Source organism: Microtus ochrogaster, chromosome 21, assembly GCF_000317375.1.
Source record: "Microtus ochrogaster isolate Prairie Vole_2 chromosome 21, MicOch1.0, whole genome shotgun sequence".
NCBI lineage: Eukaryota > Metazoa > Chordata > Mammalia > Rodentia > Cricetidae > Microtus > Microtus ochrogaster.
This window is the reverse complement of record NC_022022.1, coordinates 43283882-43295006: the sequence shown is the minus strand read 5'-3', so window position 1 is coordinate 43295006 and position 11125 is coordinate 43283882. Positions and strand designations below refer to the sequence as shown.

At 42.0% G+C, this 11125-nt stretch overlaps 1 protein-coding gene across 2 annotated transcripts in view; it reads left to right on the top strand.

Moving 5' to 3' along the window:
- The window catches only part of Negr1 (neuronal growth regulator 1), a 791857-nt gene that overhangs the window by 527219 nt on the left and 253513 nt on the right, over nucleotides 1-11125 (top strand). For both annotated transcript variants that reach the window (XM_026784203.1, XM_005357456.3), the window contains exon 5: nucleotides 8980-9100. In XM_026784203.1, the coding sequence (XP_026640004.1) occupies nucleotides 8980-9100 (121 nt within the window). The remainder of the gene's footprint in view (nucleotides 1-8979; nucleotides 9101-11125) is intronic.

Here is an 11125-nt window from a genome sequence, read left to right as displayed (position 1 = left end):
GGCGGATCTCTGTGAGTTCGAGGCCAGCCTGGTCTACAAGAGCTAGTTCCAGGACAGGAACCAAAAGCTACGGAGAAACCCTGTCTCGAAAAATCTAAATAAATAAATAAATAAATAAATAAATAAATAAATAAATAAAATAGAATATGTAGTCCACAGAAAAAGACCCTCATTCAATCCCAGGTCCTTATAGCAATGGTTGAAATTAGGACCTTGATAAATCCTAATATATCATGATTGTTGTATGATTTTTTTTTAAAAAAAAAGTAGCCACTCAGTTCTCTCTACTATAAAATGCTTACTATGTTGATGTTGGCCAGGAAGATGTCCTAACTCAGTCCTCTGGTCTGAGAAGAACATTCCTTTGCTAATGCCCGTGTGTGCCTAAAACAGTTGTATTTTAAACACAAGAATCGAGTCTCTCAGAACTTGACAATGTTTTCTGCGGGTAACAGTGAACTGGTCACAGACAGACTGTCAAGCAAGCTTTTCAGAGCTGGAACAGCGAACACAAAGGACCTGGGGATTTGCAGTGAGGGTGCAGAACAAGACTTGGATCAGGGAGAGGGTGTCAGCTGTATTACACAGAGCCTGGTGAGAAGCGGTGCCTGGGCAGTTCCCGGCAGTTTATTTGTGTGTTGTTCTTGCTGACATGGGGTTTCTTTTTGTCAGTCAGACTTTTTCTTTCTTGACACACTCTTCAGCTGTCAAACTACTCTGCAGTCAGGCGGGTTTTGTCTTGCCATGTTTCTATTTAATCACTGTAGGAAGAGTGGCCTTTTCCCTTGTAAAATATTCCTAGTCTCAAATAAACTCACCTCACCTCTTCTGAAAATTCTTGTGTTCTTTCCCACCATCCTCCCTCATCTTCTGGTTTCCTGTGACTCAATATTTACAGGTGACATGCCTCCTGGATGTCTTCTGTGTTCTCCTTCCTCCCTAAGTTTACTCTCATTTGCTTCTCTTCCTATATGAGCAGAACAGCAAACATGGGGTGTTTGAAATGAGAATAAAAAACTCTTTTTCCGTTCTACAGCTGATCCCATTTCCTACTAGGTTCTTGTCTGTGGGTCCATGACTAGTCTGAGCACCCTTCTGTACCTTTGCTCTCTGAACCCATGGAAATACCACAACACAGCTTCTCCCAGAAGACAGAGATGAATTGATGGACAGTTTATCCCTCAACACACAGGAGTCAATGTGGTTCTAGTTAACAGGATCATTTTTCTACTAGGGCTAGATTCATGTGTCACTGTGGAGCTGGCCTTGAGCTCATGCTTGCCATGTTCATGGTCTATGCCTGCTTCTGGATTCCTGCACATGTGAGTGGTAGCTACCACCCACAGCCATGCCAACACCCACTTAATGGACTGTGATCTTTCAAAGCAGGAGCCAGAGATCTCCCCTCCCCAGAGTGACTCTTCGTTAGCTGTCTGATCACAGAACTGAGGAAAGTAACCAAATATCTTCAGGAACTGGTGTCTTTTGTGGAGGGAGACATTCTTCATGGGACACATTTTCTGTAATCTTCTTAGATTTCTGTTCTCTTCCCTCAGGCATTTGATGTAGAGGGCAGAAGCGAGAAATGAATAGTTTACAACCCCTTCCTATGATATAAATTGCATTTTTCTTTAATTTCTCTTCTTTATAGATACTCAGAGGGTTTTTTTTCTCTTCTTGTAAGACTGTGTGTGGAAGGGGATTCTTTAGAATGCATTAGCAGTATGAATTATTCATTTCTCAGAATTAAACAATTTAATAACTGAATTTTAATCAACTTCTTAATGTTCTATTTTAAGATTATTGAAGGCCACAGCAACCAGAGGAAATAATAAACCATTCAGTCAACTAAGAAACCGATTCTGTCCTTATTCTATGAGGGCAGAAACCACTCCAGCCTGCAGTTCCATCCCTGATATTTTGTGTTTGCAGTTTTGGGTAAAGCTGAGGTCAGACGGAAAATGATCCCATGAGGAGCTCAAAGGAGTCCATTTATCACCAATATTACTGGTGTCGTTTTTCAGACTGATAACAAGAAAGAATCTTAGATATGTGAAATCCAGACCAACCTCATTTTGAAACTGATACTGGTCTTTCATTAAAAATATTGTGTTATTTAGAACAATGAGTAGAATTTTTTTATAACACTTTTGTTCATTCTTAGGCATTCCAGGTCTTACCACCCACCGCAATCCTCAGAGATTCCTGCTTTCCTTAGTGTCCTTTTAACTGAGCGTCCTGATCCTCTGCTCTTCAAAGCTTTTCACCTCCTCTTCCACAATGTTCCCCAAAGCTTAAGTACAGGGGTTTTGTTGTAAATGTATTAATTAGGGCCATACTTTTAACCTGTGGAAAAGAAAGTGACCTCATCAAATATTTAACTGAATCACTGCACTGATTTTGAAATGCCCAAGCAAAGGATTCCACAGCACCGTGCATGTTTTTCTAAACGGTGTACTTTAGTACTACACGCATTTTTCATGTTCTGTCTCGTTCTCAAGCCCAATCTCTTCTTCCTTGGCCAAACAAATGTAAGGCAAAGTCTACCCTATCTGACTGCTAAGTTGACCAACTGCTAAAAAGGAGATGTATATGGATTTCTTGTCAAGTAAGAAATAATATCCTAGACTAGCGTCCAGTTGAGTTAATTGGTGGCTTCTAGTATAAGAAAACCTTTACAAATCAGCTCTGCTTCCTGTCTGTATCCTGACACAGAGCATGCTCAGTGAGAGTGTGGCCACCATGTTTCTTGTTCCCCTGAGATAACTCCTGCTTTGGATGTTTTTTATTGACTTCTAACTCAGTGCAAACCACTAAGCTAAACTCTTCAGGGGTGGTCATGTACTGCAGCAGTTTGGGGAAGTGGGTAGCTCTTATTTTATAGCTGAAGAAACTGAGCTTTAGAAGCATTTAATTTAATGAGTGTTAGGGCCACATACGTGTGCATGTGGAGGCTTGTCACTCACTTCACCACTGTCTATAAGTTTAATATTGTAGAAAGCTGAAGATGAATGCGGACCAGAGGTTAAATATAATGCTAAAGTCCTCTCATCACGAAGCTAAAGATTCAACTCTATCTTGATCTGATTTTTGTCACCATTGTGATGATATGAATTCTTTACACCCTTTACCCATCAGCAATAACATGCTTAGTTCTTGGCTACCCTTGAAGTTAAATTTGTTTATAAACCAAAAACGCATTTTCTTTTGAGGTTTTCTGATCTGTTTCTTTCCTCTGTGGATCAAGAGATACCAAAATATTGTTGGTTATTTGTGCACTGAGATTCTACTGTCTTCAGAGAAAATATTTTCAATTATTATTCTCCTTGTCTGTGATGGTAATATGGAGAAGGGCTATGGTACTGCTACGTGTTAAACTACAGTCCTAACTGCCCAAACTTTTGGCTAGAATTCCACAACTGTGTGCAAGCATGCATACACACACACACACACACACACACACACACACACGTGCGCGCATGTGCGGGGGGAAGGGGACTGAACATGTCTTCTATGCAGTGATTTCTGAAAACTTTGTTTTCAAAGACTGCCTTATTTTAATTCATTAATTCTAAAATCCAAGTCAAAGGCATCACTGCTCTCCTGCCTACATAGCTTCTGTCAGGATGATACTTCCTGTTCTTTGGTGAACCTACACTCCCCATTCCTCCTTGGGCATGCTTCCTTATTGCACTTATTTAAGACTCTGCCTTTACCACTGCTCATCATTCTGAGGTATGTTGAGAGTTGGCAGCATTTGAGCACTGAGTCTCCCAAGTTACATTTCACCTACCTTGGCTTAGGAAATCTACTGAAGTGATGATTTGGCATGCATGTGTTTCTGATGGCAAGGCTATAAGTAGCCGGATCACCAACTGAGGATGGCAAAAGACAAGGAGGCCTTTGGGCTGTTGTCACGTCACTAGGCAAATGAGTCTGATTAAGCTTTTGGGTGCCAAGTAGAGCATTTCTTCTTTCTGCACCTGCACAGCCTGGAGTTTTGATGAAGAACCTTTCATTATCGTCTTTTTGAAGTGACTGGCTCCACAACACAAGGAATTAACCCCAGAGAGACAATGAAAAGGAAAGACTCCTCTTTGTGGAACATCTAATCATACAAGTGTTGAGCAGCCCCTGGTTGACTTTCGTGCTGGCTTTCCCAGCATCTGCTCTTAGTGCGTACCTAAAATCTGTCTGATGATATTGTTCTGAAATCGGTTGTTTTTCTCTGTGCTTCTGCTCCAGCTTACGGGCACGTAAGACTTGGTAAAGAGCATTGTGCTCAAATGTGCCCAATGTAGTCACAAGGAACGCCATTGTACTCATAACATTTGAGGGCTCAAGCACTGGCTTTCTTTGCCACTTTAGTGTCTTAGAAATGTTACATTTGAATGGGTCCAAAGAGTTTCTGTGAAAAGAAGAATGGTTTTCAAACACAAGCTCTTGACAATACGTGTGTCCCCTCTTTAGACACTGTATTCATGGCTGGCACAGAAAGAAACTCACAGAACGGTCACCCCGTTTAATCATTTTCCAGAGCAGAGACTAATCCGTTTTCTTAAACTTAGAACATTTTTCTATAGAATTGCTATTTTGCGCAAGTTGGCCCAACATATTTATGATTTCAGCTGTTACAGGTTCAGTTGGAAATTTAATTGGGCATAAGGTTTATTGAGCAAGTGGGTAACCCTACCCTCTCAACGCAAATAGTTGCAACTTCTTCTTTACTCAAAGTCACTAAATTACTTTGGCTCCTAAGCACGTCAAAGCCTGTGGAAGGCAATTCTACTACAAGTTATGGTTCCAGTACCCATGGCACGGTATAGGTCCAACAGAGCAGAATATGTCTTAAGAAATAAGAAGCCCACAAGTAGCCCATACAAGTCCTTCTGGAATGCTATGACCATCATACTTGTGTTGCCAGTGTGACCCCTGAGAAACACTGTGGGGATGCAATCTTTGCTTCCCCAGAAATTTCTGGGGTCTAAACAAACTCCTGGGGTTGGAAGCACTGTGAACCTGGATTTCTCTAGATCATCTAGCTGCTACCGGCCAACTAGTTAGGTCCTCCTGTGGCCAATGATCTATTTAACTGTCTTTCACAAATCCTACCTTCTCTAAGACCCATGGCTTTCTTGTCATTCTGAGGGGTTTCAGGGCAGCTCCCAACAAGTCTGCCTGTTCTGTTCCTTTCCCTTGGCTCTCTGTTCCAGCCATCAGCCCATGGCTGCATGGGTCTAAGCAAATGCCACTCTTCTGCTCAAACGTCTGCCAAGGCTCATCTCCACAGTACAGCATCCAAAGCCGCTATGCTGGTCTATCACATGCTTCAGGACACAGATCACAGAAGCATGCACACCATGTCCTCTCAAATGTCCCCTGGAAGTCATTGACCATCCTCTGGGCTTTGACCTGTTTCACTTACGTGTAGACCCCACTCATGGCTACTTTTCCCAAAGTTTGGTTCTCCACTCAACTCCTCCCACACAAGTAATGAGCTCGGCCATTGATCCTTATAAAAGAGCTTCCTTCAAACTGCTTTTATGTGCATTGGAGTTTGTGTCCAGCTGTACAAAGGGACTTTTATCATTCAGTTTTTTATATTTATTATATATTTATTTTATATATTTATTATATGTTTTAAGAAGTTAATTTAATTTAATAATTATGGGAAAATGAATACTTAGGTGAATCATGTTCCCCACAAAGTGTTTGCAAAAGATGCACAATAGCACTAAAATATAATATGAATTTTCATTTTTCTAAGAAAAATCAATAGAGGCTTTAGCTAACTTTATAGCTGTAGGCATGAAACAAAATGCCCATGAGAAGCTCTCTGCACATGTAGAACCCCACAGCCCTCAGTTCTGATTCTCTCAACCACACGATAAGTACTTGGGACATTTTCTAATGTATATTTCTATTCATTATTGATGCATTTTCGTGCCATGGTGAGTGTCTTTGCAGAGATGTCTACATGATCCCACATAAAGTACTGTCTCTTTAACGTTGACTGTCAAGCACCCAGTGCCCAGCCATCTGCACACTGGACTGTATAAAAGCCTTTCAATGGTGAATTAGGTTCTCATTTTGGTTCATTACGCCTGGGTTTTCAGGCAATGTTTGGGATTTCATGCATTTGTTTGTAATGAGTCATGGCCCCCTCGACAAATGGGAGACTAATTTCCCTAACCCTACCATCAGCAGAAGCTTCTGATCGCTTCTGAATATGGTGATTTTGTCTTCAACGATAGTTGGAAATCATAAGAGACTATAGCCTGTTATCATGATGACAAGAGGCTCAGAAAAGCAGCTCGGCAAGATGCCTTACCTCCACCTCTCTCAAGCAGGCAGGCACAGAGCTACTGATGCTGTGGGAGGGGCCTCGTTTGTCTTCAGCTGCGTTCTCCATCTCTACTCAAAATAAAAGTAATGAGGCCAGCCTGGACTACAAGAGCTAGTTCCAGGACAGGAACCAAAAGCTACAGAGAAACCCTGTCTCGAAAATCCAAAAAAAAAAAAAAAAAAAAATTAAATAAATAAATAAAAGTAATGGATTATTTAATTGTTCCTTATATTGTGTGCCTGCCTCTACATGTACATTCATATCTTTAATTACATGCACACATATATTATTTCATATTATTTTCTCATTCAAACATTTCTGATAAACATTCTTTCATTATTTTCACTGTTATTAAAGCAATTAAAATTATTACCTTACATTATTTCCTTAGAGTATAACTTAAACTTTATTATTGAGAATAAAATTACTGCAGATAATAGAGGTGTTATTCTTTCAAAATGAAGTACCAGAAACGGAAAATGGTGAATTTAGCATATATTTTTAAAGGATAGACAATATTCTCTTGTAAGAGTGCTTACCGTTTCCATAGTCACAAGATTCTGGAATCAAACATTAAAGTCTCCAGATTTTATTGCTTTCTACAGAAACCTCAAATGTATCACTAGTACACACTTACCCAGGACATACTTTTAAGTTACCTGTACATCTAGTTTCCAGTTGTAGGGACTCCTCTGTGTGGTGCCATTTAGAATCTGTTATATCCAAACCTTGCTCTAAGTGCAATACTCATGAAAAGATATTTTCATTCAACTCTTAAGATCCCCCCTAAGCCTCTTCTTCCTTACTATTTTCATCATACTGCATGGATATCCCCTTCTGCCTGACTTTTTCATCATATTGCATGGACATCCTCTTCTTCCTGACCATTCCCATCACACTGCATGAATATCCTCATCTTCCTGACTGTTCCCATCATACCACATGGATATCCCCTTCTGCTTGACTTTTCCATCATACCGTGTGGACATCATCTTCTTCCTGACCATTCCCATCACACCAAGAAGCTATCCTGGAAAATCTTCCAGTGTTCTAAGCCAATCACCCCTGCCTCCTGGTGTCTTCACGTCTTATTTTCTTCTGTCAAGAAGTTCTGTTGGCCCCAACTTCTCAGTGGAACCCAGCAAATGTGCACAAAACCTATTTCCCCATCCTTGTGTGTCAGCACAGAGTGCCCCCCCTCGCAGCCGTCCCCAGAGCTTCCCTTCTCATATCTTCTGACCTCAGACAGGCCCTTCCTCAGCACAGCATCCCATGACCCTTGTGAGGCACAAATCTGGTGATATCCCTGTGATACAGTGTGCCATTTCTTTAGATCCCCGTAGGGTCTTTCCTGGCCTCCATCCTGCACTCATTTTGACCCTATCCCCTCTCTGTTTCACCAAGATGAGAATTACTGTGGCTTCAGGGTCTCATGGCTTAGCTATTCTCTTTACCTGGGAGGCTTTCTTCAGATAGCCACAAAGCTAGCACACACACACCCATCTACTGTTTCAAGATCCTTCCTTCTCGGGGAGGACTTGCAGTTTCTGCAATCACATACACCAGAAAGAACACATGAGATGCCTAGATGAAACTGCTGCCTTCCTTGATATCTTTCTGGTGATGCTGCTGTGAACTCAGGGCCCACAAAATGCTAGCGTGTGTGCTACCAATGCATGACACACACCACAGTCCATTTGCTACCCCCTAATGCTGTGCATTTTATCTAAGCTGTTTAGCTATGACATTTGCTATTTGTGGTCTCTTTCTGACTCACCCACCCTATCTATGACTCATGCTTAGTTGTGTGAAGAATTTGACTTTGTTGCTCTTTGAGAACTGTCTGCCACATGTTGAAGGCTCAATACCCATTTGGCTACTAAAGTCTGTGGTTTGAGAAATTCCAATAAATCACTCAGTGCAAAGAAAGTTGCTTTAGCTGAAGCCACAGGGAGGAGTAGGGAGGACACAGCATCCAGAACAGACTCCAGAGCTTTGGAAATGGAGAGTATAGGGAGACACAAGACAACATCACAGAGTCACTCATCACGAAAGTCACCACGGTTGACTTCAAACTGTGCATCGGAGTAGCTGTTTCACCCTCATTCAATGTTTAATGTCTCTGCACTTAGGTTTTCATGTAGGTAAAATGGAAATAATGTCACCCAAGCTCAGAGCGTTATGTGAGGAAATCAAGAACCTGAAGCAGCCGGCAAGTGCCAGCTGCCTGTGATGGTTCAATAAAGGAGGATTAGATGGAGTGCAGTTTGACCGGGATACAGATGAGGTGGTCGACTCACTGTGCTATTTTTCCAATAGAAACCCAGCCAAAATGTATTGCATTTACTCTGTACTCCCCGAAGAACATTCATCTATTGTCCAGCTTAAAAAAATGGAGCCGAAAATGACTGGTCTGGTGTTTGAAGCATAAAACACAGGGGCTTGTATGCACTGGACTGCCAGGCATGAGATTGTTTTGAATATAAAAGACATTGAATCACGCGCATGCGTGTGCGTGTCCCTGTGCGTGCGTGCGTGTGTGTCTGTCTGTCTGTGTGTGTCTGTGTGTCTGTGCCATCTCTGCCGAAGATTACTTCTCTTTACCCACCAAGGTGTTTTTGTTTCTTTTTCAGTTGCGCCTACGATTCAGGAAATTAAGTCTGGCACGGTGACCCCCGGACGCAGTGGATTGATAAGATGCGAGGGTGCAGGTGTGCCGCCACCAGCCTTCGAATGGTACAAAGGAGAGAAGAAGTAAGGGCCTTGTGAGCATCACTGTGTTTCAAGCACTTTGTGCTAATGTTTGTGTGCCAATGCTAACTCTCAGCAATTTCTGCAACTTGCTTGACTGAACCTCAGCATCCCCTATGGGCAAGCAGGATGGAGGGTCCTCGCGGGGGCTGAGGAGCTAATAGCTTTCCAGGAGAAACGTCCACATTGCCTCTTGTGGTCTCAGAGATGCTTGCAGATGTCCCACTGCTGATACCTCTCCCTGCTCTGTCTCTCTCTTCCTAGAAACCATGTTTACTTGAGAGGCAATATGCCTCTCAAGGGCCTGGGCATGGATTACACAAGGACACTTCAAACGCAATAGGGGTTGCAGTCTGTACTCTGCTTCCTTAATAAGTCTTATTCCTGCCTTACTTCACCACGTAAAAGTTTAATGTTTTGTTTTATAGGCTTGTGTGTTAATAATCTCTCGTTGTCAGGCCTGTAGAGGAGAAGTCGTGCATGCAAACAGAGAGCTAAGCAAGGGGTTTAACACCACTCTTTAACTTCTGCTTGGTATGGCTGTGCCCTAGGGATGTCCCAGAAATCTTGGCAAGAGCTATTGAGCAAGGAAAGATATGAGCCAAGAGATTTCACTTTATTTCCCAGTAGTAGATTCACTCAAAACTCTTCAGTAGCTCGTACCAAGCCAGAAGTGAAGACTGCGGTGGGTTAACTGAAGGCTGCAATACGGAATGGAGTGTGTATTATCTCTATAGATTTGTATTTTCCTCCAAATCTAAAGAATATAACCAAGAAAAATGGTAAGTGAAACTTTGTGAAGCTGCCATTTTTAAGTCTAAATATTAAACTAAATACTCTCTGCCATTCTATTGAAGCACTGTGTGTAGGATTTACACACAGAGATCACAATCATAACTACTCAGCTGACATCTGTAAAGGAAATCCATGAAACCACACAAGAACTTGCATATGGTCACAATGAATGAGCATGAATGTGGTGCAAACAGTTGTCTGGGCTTTATTGTATTTGCACGTGAACACTGAATGCATGTTCATGTGTGGTTAGTGTGCTTACCCCTAGATGTACATGTAGAGGTCAAATATCCATACCCAGGTTCATTCCCTTTCCACAGAAGAGGCAGTGACATCTCTCCACCTTGTCTCTGGGACATAGCCTCTCACCTAACCAGAATTCGCCATATTGGCTGGGCTGGTAGGCGCCTCCCACCCCTGTCTTCCCAATTCCGAGATTATAAGCATTTCCCACCACCCTGGCTTTTCCTGGGGGAGTGAACATGGACCATAATGACCAGCAAGAGCTGTACCCCTTAGCTGTTTCCTTATCTTCTGCTTTTGAAATCAGAATCAGAAGCTGATAGGCTGAAGGCAGCCTCCCATCCCAACAGAAGGTTTATCTCAATCATGAAGGCTGTCCCAGCATGCTTCACTCTAAGCAACCATGTTTTTGCCTCAATGTTTGGAAATGTTTTATATACACGTCTTGTAATAGGGAGAGTTTCAGTTTCTCAATCATTTCTCTAATTAATTTATGCTATCCACAATTCTAAATCTTCCTCTCAATGACTTTCTAGGAGCCTCCATGGCTTAAACATGGTTAAACAAGGTTAGATACACCTGTGTGCAGTTCCCCTCGTTCCGCTCTCTCAGCTTGTGCATCCTCCAAGATAGCCTGTGTATGGTTCTGGAAACCCAGGTTGGAAGGTTCATTTGTGGTGATCTGTTTGACTGTTATCGTGGAGAGTGCTGCTCTGCTTTCTGAAAGTCACAAAGCCCTCTGCTCAGATACAATCTCATTTGGTTGCCCAAGAAATATCCATGAGCATGAGGCAATCTTGTCATTGTCTGTAGTAAATGGAGCCTCAATTCTTCCTTCCATTAAGACATCTCTGCCAGAGCCCTGAGCCTCCTGTTCTCCATAAAAGGTAGTTTAACGCTGATTAAGATTGTCTTTTTTTTTTATTCTTAATTTTTTTTTATTAAGAAAGAAAAAAAAATTTTCCGCCTCCTCCCAGCCTCCCACTCCTC